Source organism: Strix uralensis, chromosome 11 (genome assembly GCF_047716275.1).
Source record: "Strix uralensis isolate ZFMK-TIS-50842 chromosome 11, bStrUra1, whole genome shotgun sequence".
Classification (NCBI taxonomy): domain Eukaryota; kingdom Metazoa; phylum Chordata; class Aves; order Strigiformes; family Strigidae; genus Strix; species Strix uralensis.
In genome coordinates this window covers 14,057,916-14,080,787 of record NC_133982.1, presented here as the reverse complement: position 1 = coordinate 14,080,787, position 22,872 = coordinate 14,057,916, and the positions used below count along the sequence as shown (strand labels likewise).

Below are 22,872 nucleotides of genomic sequence, written 5' to 3'. Positions count from 1 at the left end.
GCAGATGTTTCTCTTTCTTTCTGTCTTATGTTTTTAAGGCTGCATTGTCAATAATGTCTGTAAATGTCTTGCTCTAAGGCCTCTCAGACTATGAGTTAATTTCAGTTCAAAGAATGAACATAATTTTTCATTCCAGCAAAAGCATAGCTCTTTCATGTTGATAATAGAAATGATGGCAAAACATTATTTATTGCAAGTATGCACCACATGGGTGGACAACCACTGGTTCTTGCGTTCTACAGCAGGTAGTAGGAGAGGCAGAGTATGAAACAACACAGAAGGTGGAACTGCTGAAGTTGCCAGCATCATAGTCTTCCTTGGATTCTGGGGTTTGACCAAGGTAAGTCTTAACTTTTACCCTTTTCTAGCAAATAAAATGTTGTTATGCATGTTTAGAGCTTTAATAGAAAAGGATATATGTCTTTTTTTAAATGGTACCTCTCTCTGTGCTGTGAAGTTTATTTTTCTCTTTAACCGCATACTTTATTTGTAATGAAAATAACATGCCTTTAGCACAGTTTTCTCTTGATTCAAGAAATGGGTCATAATGAGGTTTTTTTGTGTGAAAGTGAGACTTTGAAAAGAGATTGTCCATATTTAATACACTGAGAAAAAACAGAGTTCTTCATTTCTTGCAAAGCAGGGAAAAACATTATCTGAAGCTTCTTATTTTTCAGTTGCTGCTTTGATTAATCAAGGGGGGTGTGGTGGCACATAATCAAATCTCTTCAGGCAATGGCTGTTAAATCGGTGACACATCTGACATTTAGCGGAGGAAAAAGTCTGAAGAGTTAGCGATCTGAACTGCTGCCCTGGGAACTTTCCAACAGTTTGACTCATCTGTCTTTTCCATCAGGCATCTGTGTGACTCTTGTGCCCAAATATCTCTGAGAAGTGCAAAGGAACATAGATTCTAGCAAGATGCAAAAAGATGCTCAGCCAAGAAGAGATCTAATTAAAAACTCACTCTGAATATGTCAGCAGTTTCTTGAATTGCTATCAATCCCTTTTTTTAATTGTGGTTGTCAAATGAGATTTGTAAGTGAAGGTAGTACAACATGTAATTCAATGATACACATTTCTTAGACTCTCACTGGAGTAAACTGATAAAGAGAAAACTGAAATAAATCTATTTTCCACTAGTATATACAGACGTATTGAAAAATACTGTTACTCTGAGTAATGCAGTTAGCCCTGTAACAGTGAAACTAAATAAGGATACAGTTAATTTCATTAAATCTGTCGACTTTCATAAAAACATTGCCTCTGGAACTGTGCCTTGAGGCAGGAGTGTGATTAAGATAACTTCATATTTGCTATCATATTACTGGGAAGTAAAGTCTATTTATTGTAGATGGCTTTGACTGTACCGTGGTGAACATTTATATAAATACTGGTTGTTACTTAGCTGTCCTTGATGGTGCAGATCAGGTTCTGTTCAGCAAGGAATTTTGGTGAGAGCTTGGCTGAAGACTTGTATGTTTTGTTCCAGGCAAAGGAAATTGCTCTTACAGCAAAGCCCTAGAAATTTGCATTAGGATTTTTTAAAGAAATTACTCTAAAATCCTTAGATTACCAACCAAAGCCACGAAAGAACACCATGAAAATAAGTAAGTTACTGAAAAGTAATGTTGCAGTATTACTTATTACCATGTTTTTGTTTTTTTCCTTTGAACCTATAAGCTGATGTTTTTCTTTTTCCTCATTTATCACGGCAATTTTATGCAAGCCAAAGAATGTTTAGAGAGAATAAATTATCTGGGGTCACAATATTAGTCCTTAGGGAGTTGTGGGCTGAGAAAGAGTTTTGAGGCTCAATGTTTCAAGACTCTATTTACTAAATCCAAATGCAAATATTGTAGAAAAAAAATACACCTTTCCAGATGAATTTATGCAGTTAGAAAAGAAAGTAGATTTTTTCAGGTACATGGTTGTTTCCTGTTCTTGGGAGACTGATAAGATTATTCACACTTATGTGATACTTTCCTGCTGAATGCAGCATGTGCTGGGTATTATACCCATAGACAAAAATAATGTGGTGCTATTTATGCAGAGCCTGCTTTATCCAAATTTTAAGCAAATAGTGCAAGAAACTGATTTTTAATAACTAGTTTTATGGTTGGTTTTAAATGCAATACTATAAAGTATTTTAATTTTGCTGTTATCAGTTAGATAGAAACTGAGGAGTTTTCAGAGATCTATCTTTCAAATGCCAGTGATACTTCATACAAAGGTAGATCTTGTTCCTGTAGCAGGAGGGAATCTGAATGCTTTCAGCCCACTAGCTATAAATGTCAAGATTTAATTTCAACACCCAGTATATTTAAATTATTTGCAAGCACCTCCACAAACTCTGGCAGTAACTGAGATAGACATTAATATGCGATAACTGGCACTACATCTGAAAAATCAGATGGTTTTTCATCATCTGACTGAGTGCTCATGGTATAATGTACATTTAAGGATCCTGCAGTGGTTTGGAGAGGGAGAGAAAGTAGGAAGAGGAAAAGGAGGGTCTGGAAATTGGTAGTAAAAATATGCTACAGAACACCAGAGAATGCACATACACCCCTCCCTGTGAATCTCCTGTAATGAAATAGTCTGAATCCCAGATTAGGTGAGCTAATTGAAGAGCTGTAACTTTTTCAATTCAGTATTTTAGGTTACTCCTCTAATTCAGCAGTAGGAAGTGGTACACTAAACACAGCCCAGGTACTTCACAGCTGACATACAGTAATAGAATAGAATAATCTGCAATGGTAGACTGTACTCAACAAAACTTCAGATAAGGCACAGACATCAGTCCTTGCTAAACTTCAGTGTTTCTTTGAAGGGGGAGGAATTAAAAGTTTAGAATTCCTATAACCTAAGAACTAGAAACACTATAAAGATGCCTTTCTGATAGGTAAGTTGTACCTTTGCAGAATTTATTTATTCCATAAGATCCCATCTCATTGCATGGTAAATAATTTGATTGGCTGGACAGCTGGTAATCTATCCTTTCCTTGTGTGAGAGAGTAATGATATGTAACATACAGTATTAGTGGGTATTTTTTATGTATTATGGGTATAAAATCCATTGTCTGAAGCCTCAATTGAAATCCTTTTAACTTTATGTAGATTATTAGACAATTTTTATTACTTGGAGGGAAAAAGAAAAACTTGGGGTGGAGGAGGGCGAAAGAAGGCGAAAGAATTAAGCCCTGTGGAACCATTACAATTTTTCAGAGCAGACATGTTCTTTGAGCTGAGCACTGATTAAAGCTGCTTACTGCTAAAGCACCATAGTCTCAACTTCCAGTTTGCTTTTTATACTGAAGAGCCAGACTATTTGGCACACTTGAACCTACATCTGGAAAAACTTCTATTGAAACGGTTTCCAAACAGCTATGCTGGAAACTACCCCTGCAGCTGCTGTTAGAATGCAGAATGGACAATTAAAATAGTCCACAAAAACAGCCTATGTGCAGAGACGACTGGCCTCACTTTTTGAATCCCAAATCAGGCAACTTTTGTGGCTTGGATTCAGCATTGCAAGTTTTGTCTTTTTGTTAGATGTTGCTACTCAGCATCAGATTAGTTATTACAAAGGAACAGTTTGCACCATTCTCACTGAAAAATCTTTCTCTAAAAATTGGTCAAGTTTAATAAATTTCTTCCAATTAGATGAGTAACAGCACATTACTGTGTAGATTAGTAGCATTTTCCTGCAGAAGGAAAAGATCAGCTTCTGAGCAATATAGTAATTTTTCCTTTTTTTTTTCCACATTACAGTTTTCTGTATTCTTTGTAAAAATTGAAGTGAGCCATAATATCTCTTGGACTGCTATAAATGATTTGAAAAAAAGATTGCACTTTCATAATATCCAACAAGCTACTTTTTCTATGAAATGTTGATAACAAGTGATTGTTACTTTGAATACTGAATTTACCAAGGAGGGAGGACTAGCAGGCTAATTTCTTGCTTTCTTTTAAAGAAAGAAAATAAACAAAATATAAAACATTATATTAAATCCTTAAATAGTCCAATTTTTCTTTAATAACTAACTGTACATCTTATTTTGCACTATAGTTCAATTAAGGGTAAATAACATAGCAGTAAGGTTAAATTAGTGTTATAAAATCTAAATTGGAGATCTGTTTATGTGACACCAAATATGGTTTTGCTTGCTTGTAGCTGAAAATAGATTAACCTCATTTGAAGCATGGGAATTCACTTTAAGTGTACATTAATGCTAGGGAAAAACCAAAAAGATAAGTAAAACTTGTGCCAGCATTCCTAAGTGGATGTAATTCTCTGTCAGAACAGAAACATAGTGTTCTGTAATAAATGTATTAGTTTTCCTTCTCCTGGAAACTTTCAAAGGACATTCTCATTATTAAAGTCACTGAGTTGCTAAATTAAAGTAAAATTGTTTCATGTAAACCAGTTGCTGGCAGGCCATTCAATACACTGATGGCTTACTGATCACTCTTATTCTGGCACAAATACCTTTCAGCATGGGGGAGAAGAAAAAGCATGCTTCTTAGCAATTATTTGAATATGGTATAATTTGCAAAGAATGGCTGATACTTGGGCCCTGATCCCGTATCATTAAAGTAAATAGTTGAGACATTAACTTCATGCAAGAGATGATCAAACCCATAGCAATGTAACGTGGTAACTCCCTTTTAGGACTTGCTTTCAGAGGAATAAGATTGAAAAGATTATTTTTTGAAAGCAAGAAGTGACAACCCCTCTTCTTTTCTCTTGAAGCAGAGCAAAGATTTTTGTGATATCATAAATAAAACACTTCCTGCCAGCAAGAGCAGAGGGGAGGAACCTCCCATTATCTGTGCCTGTGAACCACCAGCCAAATTCCCAAGAGTGTAGGAGGCCTCCGGCAGATGGGCTCTGTCACTGAGGAGATAATTGTCCCCAGTTATCTGCCAACAATTAGCTAGCACTGTATCATGGACAACAGAAGGGGACACTGCAACTTCTTCAGCTTCTACAGTTCACAGACATGAGTGTTATTGTTAGTTTAGACCAAAATAGGTAATGGTTAAATTTCTATTTAAACCATATAGCTGGCTACGAGTTCTGAATCTGAGCAGATGAACAGCTTTCGATGCTGCTCCGGCAGGAACCGGGTGTCTCTGTCCTGTACACCGATGTTCTAACTGATGCCCGCTTGTTGCCACAAGGTCATGATTCACTGTAAGTAGGGAAGTTACTGGCGTTCATGATAAAGTCTTATGTCCGTTATGGAGAGCAGTACCTGCTTCCTACCACAGCAAATTTTTCTGAAGTGCTGACAGAGTAAGAAATAAGTTAGATGCAGGTTAATATTAGATGGCAGAGCTGAAAAGCATAACTTTTTCCATGAGTTATGGAGTGCAGATGCCTGTATTAGAATTCCAGTAGAAACAGTCAGCAGCAACTACAAATATGGGATTTATCTTCACTGCTTGCTTTTGCACTTCCCCAGTTCTGTGGATGATTTGGATGAGCCAAGTTTCTGTTACTGAGATGAAGAACCCTGGTTCATTACAGAGTCAGCCAGAAGATGATCTGCCAGGGTATAAATTGCCTATCTGAAAAGCATCCTTATAACATTGCCAGCTCCTAAGCTAATGGTTGTATCTGCTTAGGTTTCATGTGTGCTGTATTTGTGTGCCCTTTTAGCCATTCTGTCACTTCCAGGCGCCCCTCTGTCTTGGTTACTTCTGCGCTAAAATCCCTGTATGTAGCCATTCTAATTCCTGGCCCTTCTTTCAGCAGCACAGTTGCTTTTTGTGAGAGAAACAGTGACCAAAACATTTCAGGAACTGGTCATCAGAGAAGAGAGGAAAAAATATCAACTCTTTCATGAGCTAATTAACTTCAATTTTTTGTTCTGAAAGAAAATGAAAATAAATCCTACTTAGTACAAAATCCAAATCTCTTTATGTGGCCTAATCTTAAAATGCTCTTAGTCAAGACAGGACATAAGTACCAGAACCATATATGCAAGATAACATCGGGTGTTGCCACCTGAATTTCTTTATTTTAACACAGGGGAGCCATTAAAAAAAAAACACAAAACAAAACAAAAAAAAACCCAAAATCCACCAAAAGTTTACTTTCTGGGATTTATATAAGATAGGTAATAGTTTCCTGTGTTTCTGCCAACTTGCTTTTGCAAACTGCCTCATCCAAAGCCTTCTGAATAGAGTGGAGATCTCACCCTTGTCTTCCATGAGTTTTAGTTTGGTACTGTAATTATTATCCTTAAATATAATCCAACCACAGTTGTCAGAGTTTTTGTCTGTAAAGCCTGTTGATTCCCTGTGCCAATATTTGTAAAATACGGAATGTGAAAAAATGCAACTAAGGTCTCTATTAGTAACAATAAAGAAGCAAACTGTGGCTAACAAAGCAAATGTATCATTGTGAAAATTCTCCACTGTGTAAGTGTTCTCGTAGCGCACCAAAAATCTGCACAATATATTCAAGATATTCAAGAGCCTCCTCCTGTTCATGGCAATAGCATAGTAAGCCTGAAGGAACCCACTGACTTCTACTTTCATCAGCACATGGGAATCCTAATAGCACCAATATATGAGCAAACTAGTATCCAGGCACTGCAAATAAAATAAGCAAATGTTAACAAGCAAAGACAGGCATGCTGTTGTAATGATCTTTGTGGGTTTTGTTTTGAGGCTGTAAGAAACAAGACAGGAACAATCCTCAGTTTTAAAGCATTATTTTCCACATTACTTTCAGCTTCCTTGAAAGAGTTCTGGAAGTATTTTCCAGCCACCTGAACAAAAGCTAAATGCAGTTTCTTGAATTCTATAAAAATGCATCCATTAGTAATTATCTAAGATATCACAGAATATGATTTTGATACTAAAAGAGGGTTTTTTCCAAATAAATTTTTTCAACCTTGTAGTAAAAAAAAAAAATCCAATTTCAATAATCTAGTTTATAATTTTACTTTGAATTCTTTGAATTTTATTTGAACTTTAATTGAATTGTAAATTTATACTTGAATTATTAATTCAAATGTGTTTACAACCATCTTTGCTAGGAATCTGACTGAAATATATTGTAGCTCTTTGTAACAGTGAAAAACAAAGCAATTCACCATTCTTCAATATAAATAGTATAAATTACCTATTTCAATGGAAAAAAAGGAAGTCCACAGGTTTAGCTTTTAATAATAAATCTATAAATAAACAGTAAGATGAACAAGATAAAAATTATTTATCTAAGAATTTCTGAATACTGACTCGTTTCATCAGTTCAAGGTGATAATACAGAATTCTTTATTTCTACTAGAATGATTTTGTCGTGCTTCTTTAAAATGAGCTTGGGATGAAAAACCACAGTTATTGATTTCTTTGTTAAGTGGAAGAATCAGAGAAATTTCCCATATAAATTCTTTGGGGTTTCGCTCAACAATTGCCCCATTAAAGAACATGCCTCAGGATTTTTCCTTTCTGCTGTCTCTGGGCCCTCAAAATTGTGGATATGTTATGCTTTCTCTGGCATGTTAAATGCTTTATTTACCTTTCAGCACACTTCAGACAAGCTTTTCACTTGCTTCCAGGGAAGGTTTAGGGCAGCAGATAGCTAATGACTGATCTTGTACACTTTGAAAGAGGTATGTGTAACTTCTACACTTCATTTGCTGAGTTACAAACAAAACTAAATTATTTGTGCATGTACATCTGATACCCTGTTTTTCTAATTGAAAATGAAGGTAAGAAGCGTGTAACTTGATCCTGTTCAAAAGCAAGTAATTGAATTGTTACTATGTTCATGTTACTAGGTAGCATTAAATTCTGTTCTTGACTTGTAAGTTACCCAATATATATAGTCTTGTTTAGAGCATTAGCTCATTTTCTAAACCCTTGGCATTTGGGCCAGTCTGTAACTGGTACCTCAGTGGTAGCTATTTTAATCTTTCCTATGATCACTAGTCACTACCTGGTGAAGTTAAGGAGTTCTTTCATTTTATTCAGGTGCTATACAAGTGGAAGGCAGTATTACTCCTGCAACTCCTTACAGTTACCTTAATTCTGTGAATGGCAATTCAGCTCTGTGAAGAAGGGGTTAGTTGCTATTCCAATATACTCTGTGACACTTGTTTGTACATACAAATATATACATCAGAAGTGCCTTTCTAGTTTGTTGTACTCAAGCACATGCTATTTTAGGCTGACATTTTCCAACCAGGCCTGAAGGAGTTAGATGTCTATTAAATTCAGTTTGACTGATTTGGACATTGAACATCTCTGAATTAAAATCCTAGTGATAGACAGTGAGTCTGTGCTAAAATGACATTATTAGCTCTTCAGTAATGCAAAAAATGTACATCTACATCTAATTTTTTTCAACAAATTGGCAAACATAGAACTTCAGGACTGGGATAATATTTTATTAAGTGAACATGCAAGATACACACACTGAAAGTGAAGCTGCCATAGTGTCAAAACTACTGAGCTGTTTTGATTTGGAGAGGATATAAGCACTTCCTATGAAAACACTCTTGTTGATTTAAATATATGTATTTTATTGAGTGACAAGCAAGTAATTCATTATAGCTGGTGTTCTCATGAAAAAAGTTGTATTTTTCAGGTTTGACTTTTGATGGTAGAGATTAAATGTCGAAAACCAAGGGTATTGAGCATGATCTGTGTTGAACCTCTGATCATTGCCTCAGACTAGTATTATACAATGATATTTCTGGACAGAAGTGTGAACAAGAATTTGGGTTCCATTCCCAAATCTTTGCTTACTTATTATGAGCATTTTTAGCAAAATGACATGAGTATTCTGTATCCCAGTTTAATCATCCCTCAAATGAGCTTAAAATATCAACAGGCTTAATAACAGCAGTGTTTATGAAATGTTTTTAGATCGTCGTATCAAAGGTGCCATTAAATTGTCATACCATAATTTATATAATAAATTGTAAGGAAAGTGCTAATGTGTTTTGTACAGCATAAGGGATGACATATATAAGCATGAAAGATAAACTGGGAAAGTTTACAGTAAACAGAATGGATTCCAAAGTAACTGTGAACACGGCCCAAATCTGCTATTGAAATTCAGTAGTTAGCAGTGTACTGACCTGTGACAATTGCAACCTGGGGAAGAACAGCAGAGTTAAAGAAATGTCTCTCTGCCTGGTGCCTGCTGTGTTGTGCAGACTGTATTCAAATGCTCTTTAAAGAACAGAGTCTGGAAAGGGCTCAAGCATTGAAAAGCAGAGGGAAACAATTCCAAACAAGGCTGCCTGTGTGCAGCTCTGTTTCTGGTATCACCCTTTGAAGGTTTACACTGAAGTACTCTTTGCCTCGCAAGCTACTTCAGATTAATATCATTTATGGAAAGAGCTATAAACAAAAGGCAAATGTCTTGAATGCTTTTCAGTGCTGGGGAGAAGTGTTATTATATAAGTCTGACACCAGCTGACACTGGCCACCCTGGTAAGGCTAGTCTACCTCAGGTTATCATCATTCTGCAGGCCAGCATAGTAGAAAATAAGTACAAGACTAATCCATTGACTTCCCCTCTCCAAATTGATTAAGCATCCAGAAAAGTTGTAATGAAAAAAAGAACAAAATTTGTCTGATATAGCTGTTTCTGGAGCCATCTAAACCAGTATGAGCAGTTACCCAATACAACCTGTAAAACTTGGAACTGGGAGAAAATGTACTTATATTCTAAAGGCTTAGGGAAGATGATTATTTGTGGTCTGTATGCCTTCAGAGTATTAGGAAGTCTAATAAAAATAGTCATAGTGATAACATTAGAACCTTGAAAAGTGACCTCAGAATGGACATCTATGCCCTTGCATGCAGACCAGCCAGTCACTACAAGCATTTATAAGCATTAAAACTTCTTTTGAAATGAACTGAAATTTAGGATGGGTGAAGTCGCCAACATATTCTACCTAAATGTGCACTATCAATTTGCTTTCAGTGCAATTCAATTACAATTTCATAAACTCTAAATCTTCTTGAGAGTTGGTTTACCTGTGTGATCCCCTCTCATCAGCAATGTTAATTAAGGAAGTCAGGACATTCCTTTTAATGTCATCTACAACTGACTGCATTTTGGAATCGACAATAAAAGTCTTTGCAGAAAGTTCTCATCTCTGGGAATGATTGTTCATGGGACTTCTGTGCTTCACGACATAGTCCAAAACATTTTTAATTTTTTCACCCTCTTTCTTCAATTAACCTAACAAAAGAAGGACGATCTGACTGTAGAAACTTTTCTGGCTGCAATAAGAGCAGTGGCTTTTCTTACCCTTTTAAGGAAGTTCTCTCTGTGGTCTCTAAGATTTGTAAATAGCTCCAGGAAATTAAAGCACTTGTAAATTGTCCACTTGAGATTATGTAGTCGCAGTTTGCTAGGAAAAGAGCTGACTAGTAATCTGTAGCTAGAATTTATATGGTATTGCAGTCATCAAATATTGCTAATCTTATCAGTTGCACTGGTGAATTTGACTTTGGATTGTATGCCATTTACAAATGTTTATCACTGTCCCCCCACTGGAAATTCAGTGCCCTGTACAGTCCCAGCAGTGATACAGTGCTAACCCAGGGTTTATCTATATTGATACGTTAGCCTGGAGCCCAAACTTTGATCACCACACTGACTATATATGGGTTCCTTCCTACCTCTCCAGGGAGTGTTAGACATGGAGGAGAACTTGTACCCAAGCCCTATACCTAAGCATTGTGTGGATGCCAGCAGCTAGAGCTATACAGAGCCATCAGCAAGAGCCCTCTTCTGAATATAACGCAGAGAGAACCAATGATATGCCCAAAGCTGCAAATTTACTGGAACAGAGCAGAATTTGAAGGGGTATGGTGCTACCTGATGAGGGGATGGCCCCACTTAAAAAAAACCAAAAAAAACAAAAAAACCAAAACCTACAGGAAAGCTCTAGTCTGCAATAGAAGATTAGGTATGAAAAATGAAGACAAAGATATTGCTCTTCCCTTCACCATGAGCTTGGGGCTGAATCAAGCCTGTAGTATCCTATTGTAATCAAAGCTCTTTTCTCTGCTGCAATGCTCAACAAAAAATGAGAATTTTTTGCTTGGAAAATGTTGCTGTGTTTCTTCTTAAGCTCTTGAAGCAAGAAAGCAAAACTCCTAATAATTTAACTGCTAAAACAAAATAAGAAGGCAAATACACAGAAAAGCATAAGGGAAATAAAATGGTGTGTTGGCTAAAATACTGGTAGAATTAATGTAAACTTAGATATGATATTAAGTTTGCTTTTCTGATTAGTGCATATTTCTACTTCTGCAATTTTACTGGACTTAATATCCAAGCCTTTTGAAGATAACTTACCTCTTCATCGTGGGACTGGAAAGAAGAAAAATCCAGGGAATCTGAAAACAGTGGGGAAGGTGGTTAAGTGTCATGAACAAAATGATAGAAGTTTGCTTATGTCTATCACATGGGTTGGGAAAGTCAAATACTGCTGGAAAGGGTTTTTATTTCCCTTCTGTTTATTTTCCTTTTATAAACTTGCCAACCACAAATCTTTCATGGTCTTCCTGTCTCTGGTCACTTGAAATACCCTTTTAAAATATACATGAAACTACTTTGCTAGCAGCACTTTTATAAACCAATTAAATAATTAGCATAAATCATTCTGTGGAAATATTATCTTTTCCCCACACATTGCATTTAACTGATCTGCTCGAACTGGATAGTTAGTGCATGTAGGAAGGTTAAAGGATATGGGCCTATCTCTATCTTTGAGTCTATCTATGTCTATAACGACCTCTGTCTGCAGCAAATGTATTAGAAATATTTTAAAATAATTTACTCAGTTCTGCAAAATCCCTGTTTTACCTTGGTTCATCCTTGATACCAACTCCTAGTAAATAAACATAGTTTCTTACTTGCACTAACACTGACTGGAGTTTGCTCTTGCCAAACTTCCAGAGATGAGAGTGTGTACAACCACCTGGACAATTCTTATTATTGCACTTAGAGCTATAATGTGGAATGCAATATTATGAAGCAAATTGCAGAGTTGTCTGCACTGAGCTGAATTTTAGTTTTACTGAGTAATGTCTTTTTTTGCAAAAAGATCCTCCCCTATTCTAGCTTTGTATAAGTAAAAGGATAGAGAAATACTACTAGCTTTTGAGTAGTGTTGCAATGTTGTTCTTGCAATATTTGCATATTGCTGAGTTCTATGCCACAGATGGTGGCATAGAGGTGGAAAGATAAGGTGGAAAGATAAAACTGAAAAATCCCAAGAATATAAAAAAAAAAAAAATCAAATAGGACAACATGCTAGTTGTGGAAGAATCCTAAACAGACATTAGTTAAGATGAGTAAAATTGATGGTGCTGCCTCTGAGAGCAATGTTTTTCAGCTCCAGCAAAGTTGTCCAGCAATTTACTCAAACTTATGGTTAGTTTGATGTTACACAAAGCTAAGCCTTATCATTATTTTATGACCTGTCACAAAGTAGCTATTCATGTTACTTCAAGTCTCTCGCTATAGCTCCATCTGGTAACTTAGATACTGCTCATAAAAGCCACGGATTAGATAGAAGGCGGGCACCAAGTAATACATAGCACAGAAAACTGACAAGTTGCCCTGAGAAAAAACAATATTCCATCAAAAGTACCATGCAAAATGAAACAAGAAATTCAAAAAGGCCAAATATTTGACTTAATGACATAAATATGATTGCTTTTGTGGGATAAGAAAAAAATAAGTCAGTAGTAAGAATATCTTTTCTGAGAGAATCAAACATTATAAATGCAATGTTCTATGCATACTAACATTGTTTATCTCATTGCCTTCAGATGACTTTGCATCAGACATTTAGCTACTAAATACATTTGTTAGTCATATAAATCAGCTTCCATTCTGAAGTAAAGGGTCTTAGCCTACAGTTAGCAACTTGACGAATTAACTAAATAGCTATGTCATTTATGAGACATAAATAAGCCCACCTACTTTGTAACAGTCACTGAAATGTTTAACAGAGGGGAAAATAGCAAATTCTTTCTTACTTACACATCTGAGTTACTGTTGTTCACAGGAAAGTGTATATATTACAACCACCGAAAAACAAACTCAGCAGTATTTTCAAAAACTTAAATCAGCAACATGAATGGCATCATTTTTAACTTAGTACAGACCTTCTGTTGTGGGTTAACCCCTGTAGGAAGCTAAGCACCACACACCCCTCACCCTCAGTGGGATGGGGGAAAAGGAAAGGAAGAGTAAGAGCAAGAAAACTTGAGGGTTGAGATAAAAATTGTTTAATAAATGAAGGAGAAGTGGAAGAAGAAAGCAAGCCATTGCACAGGTTATTAATGAATGTGAAACACATAAACAAACACGCCAAGTAAAGCCTCTCTGCTATAAAGGACAGTGGCTGCAATATCCATATGGGGAGGCCTCGCAGACTGATTACATCATGCTGCCCTGAAACTGCCAAGGTGAGTCTCATTTGCTTACCATGGTGGAAGCAACAACTGGGGGGGCAGCGTGAGAAATGGAGCTTGATGCTACACAAACACTGCTCAGCAATAGCTAAAACATTAGTGTGTTCCCAGTATTGTCATGGTCACAATTCTAAAATGCAGCACACTGTGAAATACCAGGAGAAAAATAACTCTATCTCAGCCAGGCCCAGTACACCTAAATCTGCCAGATTCAAAAGTACTTTTAAACTAGTATGCAAAGTGTATAGAAATACTCTTTTTTCAATATTGAAACTAAGCAGTTCAACAGCGCTCAAGAATGCTGTAACAATTCATAACAAAGACTGAAAATTAAACTATAAAACTTTATAAAATTAAACTAAATATAACTATCTCCTTGAAGAAGGGGAAGGAATGTACTTATGTATCTTAACATGGAGCCACAATCCTGAATTCAGCAGAGCATGTTACAACAAATGCTCATTGCTAGTTCTCTGAAAGATGCTGTTTCTGTCTGAATAGGGCTGTCTATCATGGCATAACTTCCATCCCTACTGAACAAGGAAATCCCCCTTTACATGCTATACATTCTATGGCTTTTGGACTCTTTTTCTATCAGGTATTGAACAAACTGAAACACTTTACAACAGCAGAAGAGGTCAGAACACTGAGATTCATCTAAGCACTTATGCTGTGATGCTTTTATCTACTTTACTTTGCTCCTTTCCCTTTTTGCTCTTATCTTTCAGTATTGCTGTTGTGCATTGATCCTTGACTTGGTCTTTCAGCAAGGGAAAGTATCTTTAGTAGTTGTTTCATGTTGTTTCAGTAGAGCCCTTCCCCTAAGGAACTGAAGGAAAAGGACTGGTTATTTTTCAAACACAAAGGATTTGCCATTCACCCTGTATTGCCTTGAAAATCATGTATGTGTGGTGAAGAGGTCAGAGAGGGAACACCTGTAAATGGAAGTAAGAAAAAATCATTTGCTTCACTGACACAGTTTTCTCTGCATCAAGGATGGCCAAGTCACTGAGAGCTGAGCCCCCTCTTCAGCAGAATAAAACTGATCCTGTCATCAACCCATACAAACTTGGCATATGCTGTTAAATGCTGGCATACTGTACCACATAAATCTCCCATGGAAGCATGGCTCTCCATTTCATAATATCACAACATGTTATCAGTTTCCTCTCTTTCTCCACTTATTGAGGGGTATAGTAAGACTATTTAGACTGATTTTTTAAAACATAAAGAAAGGCCAAACCATGGTGCATTTATCCACCTGTTTTCCAAATCCAGACTGATCTATTTCTCATCACACTAGCTATGTCTAGCTAAAATAAGGAAATTATTTTAAAAAAATAATCACAGCTGTTTAGATATAATGGATATAGGATAATCCAAAACAAAACAGGTTTTATCTAAGCTATATACATTCTTTGCACTTCTGTTAGTGTAAGCAATGCATTAGCAATCTGGTTTTAAAAAGGTACTGAGCTTTAGCTAGGAAGTCGCCACCAGGCAAAGGCAGTCACTTTAAATTGTTAGTGGTAGCACGCTTCTGGAGAGAGGCAGGAGATCATCCAGAATTGCTTTCAGTCAAACTACACTGTTCACACAGGAAAAGATGAAGCAAACAAATTACCTACATGAAGTAGGTAGCACTGTCTCTCTGAGCTGATACTAAACAGGCTATTACCAATATACTACCCGAGTTGCTATCTTTAGCACATGGAATAGCTGCAATTACTACCTTAGTCACTGCAACACCCCAACAGACAGAGCTTTCACAAGAACAATGGCAGTAGTAGTTACTCAGGCCAAAATTATGACATGGGGGAAAACATTACTTTTACTCTATCTAATTTCCAATCTCAGTTATGGCTACATTCAGCAGGAGACTACATTATTATTCTTCATTTTCTAGCTCTTCCATCCTTCCCTGTATCTTCCTGTATGACATTATAAAAGATGAACATGTTAAAACATCTAACATGTTTTATTCCAGAGTAAAATCTGGGAAGGTCAGGAGTGACATTACTTATTAGTCATCTCTAAGGATATCCTGTCTAAGGACAGGATACGCACAGAGAATGCCCATTTTTCAAAAATATAAAACACACAAATGAGTTCTGGTATAAATTTTTCCTTTGGTGTTAGATGTACAATGTTGTTCAAAACCTAAATAAAAGTAAATGTAAAATATTAACCTTTTTTTTCTTTTTTCTTTTTTTTTTTTTTTCCCAATAGCAGTGTGCTAAGGATGTCTACCCACAGACCTAAACAATCATGGGACTGGAAGAAAACATTTTGCCAGGGGTACTGTTTGATGTTTCAACCAAGGAAAGGACCTTGCCCAGGCTGAAAGACCAGAGAGGAAAAGCCTGAAAGGCTTTTTAAAACGCCACATCTACTCAGTGCAAAGCCATTTTGCCCAGTCTATAACAAGGACTGATTAATGCTACAGCAATGACCACATCAGTTATAATAACAGCAAAAGCACCATCCCCACAAGGGAACTCAGGAGGCCAACGTCTACTCAGAGCAGAACTACCTTCAAGGTGAGATCAGGTTTCTCACTACCCTAATTCCCCTTATCTATAAATTCTCTCTAAAATATAAGCAGATGTGTGGAGATTGTCTGTTTTAATGACCTACTTCTCTGCAAAGTCCTGTGTCTATAGCTTAGCAATAGAATTCCTGTCAGATGGCTATTTAGCAGCCTCATCAAAGTGTTCAGGAACTAGAAGAGAACAGGAAGAGAACTGATTAATCTAGAGCAAGCCCATGTTTCTTTAACTACATTATTTCTGCTTCTCCTGATTTTTGCTTTCTTTTCCTAGATTATGTTAGCCTGCAGAACTTGGTCAGCTGCTTTTTACATAGGCAAAGAAAAAAAAAGTAATTTTCTAGTCTTGTTTCTGTAAAGTAATTGGAACCTGCCAAGAGTAAATGATTAAATGAACAGTCCCTTTGTCTATTGAGTAGAATGTTAAAGTCATATAGTAGTAACAGTAGTTAAAAAGAAAAAAAACCTCATGACATCACCTTGGAAGTTTTGTGTCCCAAAAGAACACTAGAGGGGGAAACATGAAATGAACAGATCTTCAACAGTGCCAAAGTAATGACTGAAGCTGTAGCAGTTTCAAGGTTCACTGGTATCTGATCAGTCTAAGGAACTACAAGAAAGTGACGAATACATGAACAGATTCTGAGATACACATCTTTTATTGCACCTTCTATGGATGGATTAACAGAAACATTTTTATGTGTTGTGGCAAGTTTTGGGTAGAAATAGTCTCTGCTGTGGTGCATATGTTCCACCTGAAGCTGTCTTTCCTTTGTCTACCAATACCAAATTCCTCAAGTTAGAATTCAGTCAAAATTATGTCTCTATTTACATCTCTATTCTTTGAAACATTTACAACTGTGATTAGTCTTTAATGTAGGCCATAGTCCTGCTCACGTACAAGATTATTGAATGCTTGTGTGTTTAAGGTATCGAGTACAAAAAAAGGTTACTTGATTAATGCAAGGACTAAAAAAATCTTTTCAAGATTTTTACCACACTTTTGATAATGATAATAGAAACATACACAGAAACCGGTATAAGCTCTAAAATATTTATATTCATAAATGTATTGGTAAACTCGGATCCTTATTTAGTTTCTGTTTTTCCTCCAATGAAATAAAAGGAAAAATTGCTTTTGACTTTACATTACAGATTGTAGCCCTGATTAAATTAGAAACATTATATTCTTGCAGCAAAATAACAAATAGGTGGGTCAAACTGTACTTATAAAAAATTTTCTTTCCTATTGTTCTAAGAGATCCTCAGTAATTCACTGAGGACACACTGGCTTCCTGATCCAGCAATTCAAGGCAGGGTAAAACGCAACAGAAACAAAAGTCTATCTATGAAAATGCCTCTTCAGTTACACAAAAGGACTGCAGCATTGCTACACTGACAGGGATGTATTCTCCAGCAGCCAAATTTTGCGTTTTGTATGTGGTTGTCTGGCTGGCTTCTATTTTATGAAAGAAACCAGTATTAATTTAAAGAGTATAATTAAGTTGCAGCAGTGCTTCTCTGGTAATCTGTATTGGTAGGGCTATCTCTAATTTGTAGCTCTATGTATCCATGGATTACCGTTACAAAGGTGCAATCACTCACTAAAGGATAGCTGTTCTAAGTATATCAATGTGAATTTAAGAAACTTGAACTCATTGAACATGACTTCAGTGCTAAAAGCACTAGGTCACTAAAAGGGTTTAATAGACCTAATTACTTCACTGTCCCAGAATTATGGGGTATTAATCCCTGGAAGAGAGTAAAAGGCACATCTTCTCCTATGCCATTGGTAAAAAATAAAAAACAGTTTCAGTGTGAGGGTCTAGTTACAGTCAGTTGAAGTTACTCTGAGTCTCCATTTCTGATTTTGAACAGAGGCTAAATTAGCTCCTTTTGTCAGAACATATTAACTTGGTACAGACATACAGTCTGGAATAGTTCCCTAGGAGCAGAGCTGGTGCCAGACACAATGCCATATTGTCCAAAACACTCCTGACATCAAGGAAAAATGGGAGCTAGTAGCTAGTATTATGCCACAATTTTATAATCTGGAAAGGCCTTTATCAGTGTTGTACTGCAAATGTGACAAAACCAAGAAGGAGGTAAGGACTCAAAAAAAGTACATACGCTAAGCAGCCACTACTGCAAGAGTGTTCATTGAGCACTACCTAAGAGTCTCCTCAAGCCCAACTATGTCTTGACTTTTGTTACCTGTTCTAGCTCAAATTTTGACTGTTGGACTTCTTAGTAACGAAGTGCTCAGGAATTCAAATGCAAAATTTCTGAGAGGATACACAGAGCATAACAAGAAAAACAAATATCTTTGACTTTCCTGATTTGCTCTCGAAAACTAAAAATTCTGCATTTAACAGGAAGTGGTCTACTGAGTGTCTCCCCAACACGTGGAACATCCAGGCATATATTTAAGCTATTGCTCGTGTGTTCAATAGAAAGAAAGGTCAGACCCCAGCTGTAGCCAGACGGATGGTTTATGTGAAAAGGAGAAACGCTGCAAGCTCTCTAAAAGCAAATCTCCCACTGGTCTCAGGAACAGAAGATTTCTATATCTGACTTCACTGTAACAGGTTCCACAATATGCTAGCATAAATCAAAGAGCTGTGTATACACCACTCTTCCCCCCTTCACTATTTATATTCACTTGGAATGAAAAATAGCTCACCACCTGCCTCATTTCTATCATAATGTAACAGGCCACATCATTAACACCCTTCTGATATGAATGGCAGAATAAAATTACAAAAATGGTCACTCTTACACAACCAAGATATCTGGCACCTCACCTGGAACTTTTCCATAAAAAATACAAACATCTCATAAATATACAAAAACATGTTATTTCAAGTATGCATATTGTCACTAAAAAACAAATGAAACACACTTCCATTTTAGGCTTACATGTACTAAAATTATGGAACTGTGTAGACAAGAGTATAAGGACTTAATATTCTATCAAAGTTTTAAAGTAAACTTATAGTAACAATGGAGCTTTACTGCTCATATAGAGTGTCTCTACAAAACATTACTTTGTTCTGACATACAGAAGAGCATGGGACTTCTCAGAAAAATAAATGGTTAAGAGAGGAGAAAGAACAAGACAGTAGGCAACAATAGTCATATCGGATTAAAAAACTGGAGTAAATTTTGCATCTGGAAGTAGGAACAGCTTCAGAATAAGCTTAAAACCACTGTTTAGGTGAATGAATAACAATTTTTGGTCTGGTTAGATTCAATGAATCATTAGAAACACTCAGGAATCTTTTGACAATTATTGCAAACTCAGCAAATCTGTGGATTGAACTGAAGTGCGGTGAAGATGAAAAGAAAGCAGATCTTGGGCCAGGCAGAAAGATGGGGAAATAACCACCATACAGCCTCAATGACAGCAGAGGGCGGTAGTAAAAAATAATATTATTGAGGTCATATAAAAATAGACCAAAGAACATTTAATGCTATTTGCTGCCTGAAACTAATAAACATTCATGTGCTGCCTAAATTTGCTATCTGAGTTTTACTACTTTTTTGGTTTACAGTGAAGCAAAACTAGAGATAATATTCTAAGTGGCTTTAATAAAATTTTTTAACCAAATCAGTCAAGTTTAAGGAGTTTCATAAGTGAATTTCAAAAGATAAACAAAATTTTATTCATTAATGCATTTGTGACATACAGCAATGTTGATAAACTGAAAAATACTTGGTTAATTGAAATTAATTTGAAAGCCTTGATTATCTTGTCAACAAGAGGTAACACAAAACGTCTCCATATCAGCTACGTGCACCTTTAGCAGTCATTAAAGAAGGACTAACAACTGAATAAGCCGTGAAGAGCAGGCTGATTTGTTACCTTTGTGGTGATGCCATATTGAGATTTCCCCATGAAGCAGAGGCAGAAATGCTGATTCTGCCCATTGTTATATTTGCTTAGCACATTAACAGAGGAATTTGGTTTCTGGGGCTGTCGGCGAGGCATTGTTCTTTTTCCAATTGAGATTAATCAGATCAGTGGGAATTTAGAATGAGCAGAAAGTGCATGATCAGGGCCAAAATCCACTGCTCACTTACTCTGTGTTAGGGTTGTTCCATTCAAACTGCAGTTTGTCCAGACTACTAGTACTTTCCATTTATTCCTTAGGAAATCTATTTCACAACATAATCAATGTGATTACTAAGAAAATTCCTTCAAAAAACAAATTCAGCCCAAATTAGTGATAAGACTGTTTTAAAAGCTTCTATTTTGAGCTATGCTGATTTGAACCACACCAGGCGTACAAGTAACTTTCCTTCTAATTAGCTTTTTCATTAGCATTACTGTGCCATTGAAAAAGGAGTCAGTTAACGTTTAATAAATACAATAACAAATAAACTGAAACTAAAACACTTAAGCCAAAGGTGGACAATGTCTAAACATTAAATACTGGCATGCTGGCACTTTTGGCATGCAGGAGCTCCATCTGCCTTCCAGCTTTTGGTACTGCTGCAGAAGCCAGAGTTTAAAAGGTTTATGGAATCGAAGTTAGTACTGTGATGAATCACTGTAACTTTATTCCACTCAAATAAGACAGGTTTGTCACTACACGAAAATTACTAACTGGAAGTTAGGAAACCCCTCCTAAGAAGAGCTGTGACTTTCTGGAGAACGGATTCTTTCTCCATCAGTAAAACCAGAACATTTTAGTGAGTTTATTTCTTCCTAGTATGAGAGACAAATCAATGAATGTATGTGTAATGCAAAAAACCCTCCTATGGAAAGAACAGATCCTAAATTCTCAAAATTTATACCAATTGAGATCTTGTATCATTGTTTATATGAAAGCTGTATATATTGAAAAAGCATTTTATAAGACATTGTAAAGTGAAAACAAGGGTAATTAAAAGATTTGAAATTCTGGAAGGAAGAACGCAAACTGAAAAAATTCTTAGTAGTGACGATCACATCATAGCATATATCGTCTCTCCAGTAAAGTAAGAAGGTATGTTTCTTGAAGTCTTAGTTTGCAGAATCTGGTGATGACACAAGGCCCTCAGCACTTGTTAGAAGAAAAATCTAAGTCTGTAGTCCTCATAGATGAGGGAGAAAGATGCTCTCAGTGTCTGCAACAGCGTAAAGTGAAACTGCGTGCTCAACTGCATGAGAACTTTCAAAATTCCAATCCATGTACATTTTCTAGAGATAAGTGGAAGACAAAAGGATAGCACAAATCATTGACCCCCGTACTGGAATCCTGCCATGTAAGGGAGAGCTTTGCCATTTTCCTAGGCCATTTCAAACATCCAAGCGTGTGTTAAGCAGGTTCTTCTCCTGTCTGACCATGGAAAAGAAGTTCACTGGCTGTGAGACCCAGCAGATGTAGCAGACAGTCCACCAGGTTCCTACTGCTTTCCACGCTTGTGCATGTCATAGGCTAACGCTCTAGTACACACCAACACTTCAAGCGAGCAGAACCTAAAGAAAGCTGAAACTGCATTTGTTGATCACTGGATTGATCTGGTGATTCCTTGTGCCTAGAAGATTCCTCCAACCCACAGGACCTCTCTGTACCAGGTATAACTGCATGAGCTTAGTGTGTAGCGATGGATTTTTGCTTCACTACAAATCTCTGAATACAGTGATGTCCAAGAAGGCCCATCTTGTACTGCTAGTTAACATACCAAAGAGCAAAGGTTAAAAATATTTGCTAATTATCCAACCTTAAAGGGGAAACACTCTTCTGTCATGCATCAGTCACAATAAAGTTTCCTTCTGCTAAAAACTGACCATCAATTGCTCAGTGAATATTTTGATCATAATCCAAACTTACAAAGTCTAATTTAATGCAGATGATTCAATGTAAGTGGTATCCATAGTACTGGTGGAAAAGACTCAGCCAGGATTATTAGGGAGGCTGAAACTCAGTGTTCAGAACTCAAATTCAAAAGCTCAGTAAGACATTCTGGATTTCCTAGTTCTGTGAAATTGAGAGCTAGGAATCTTGTCACAAAAACCTCAATGAAAATAATTTCTTCATGTTTCACTTGACAAAACAAAAGAAAATGGTTGCATAAAGCTTTACCAAGATAGTTCCAAGTGCATCTTCCCAAAGTTGTTAGTCTCAAATACTTCCTTGTGTAATAAATTTGACAATGTATCATCATCTCTTTTCATTCATACTACATCATCTGGCTTGTATAGGTTTGGCACAAATAAAGGATCACCGGTGAAGCTGTGCCCATTTGCTCCAGTTACTGGATTTGTTCCAGTAAACCAACTGATGAAGGTGGGTCTTCAAGGCAATGGCACCTGCAAACTACTTAAATAGATCAATGCCTTCAAAGCTGCACTTCAGAACAAGTTTTATTAGTGTCTTTATGTAGACACAGAGAAGATCAGTCATCCTTCTGAGCAAGATGTAAATTTCAAGCCCCTCTTTCCTTGCTCTCACAAGCACAAAATTTAAGAATTAAACTAGGGTAAAGAAACAGTAAAAATCTACTTAGCAAAGGGTATCCCACTAGTCTCACTTGTTAGATGGGAATGACTTGGCAACCATGAGGCAAGCACTATCCTTAACGGAAGATCAGATTCCAACGCCCCTGCTCTGCTCATCATTTTTAGCCTTGTGACTCCACAGGCAAAACTGTACACCTGTGCTGTGCAAGATCAGAGCTTCAGAGATCAGCTTTCGGATCTGAGAGAGCAGCATTTTTTAGAAGCACTCCACAGAATTTGATGACACAAGCCTGGGAGATTGTGATGGCATTGGTCAAGGGGAAAAAAAATCGGACTGAGAATGAATGAGCGTGACGATTGCAGGCTACGCAGGACAATAAAGAGAGAATCCTGAGTGACTACT

The 22,872-nt window shown here is 36.7% G+C and overlaps 1 protein-coding gene across 2 annotated transcripts in view; it reads left to right on the top strand.

Annotated features, from left to right (window-relative positions):
- Positions 1-131: 131 nt before the first annotated feature.
- The window catches only part of LRRC28 (leucine rich repeat containing 28), an 80,114-nt gene continuing 57,373 nt past the window's right edge, over positions 132-22,872 (top strand). For both annotated transcript variants that reach the window (XM_074880042.1, XM_074880037.1), the window contains exons 1-2: positions 132-13,467; positions 15,703-16,013. In XM_074880042.1, the coding sequence (XP_074736143.1) occupies positions 15,922-16,013 (92 nt within the window). In that variant the 5' untranslated portion in view covers positions 132-13,467; positions 15,703-15,921. The remainder of the gene's footprint in view (positions 13,468-15,702; positions 16,014-22,872) is intronic.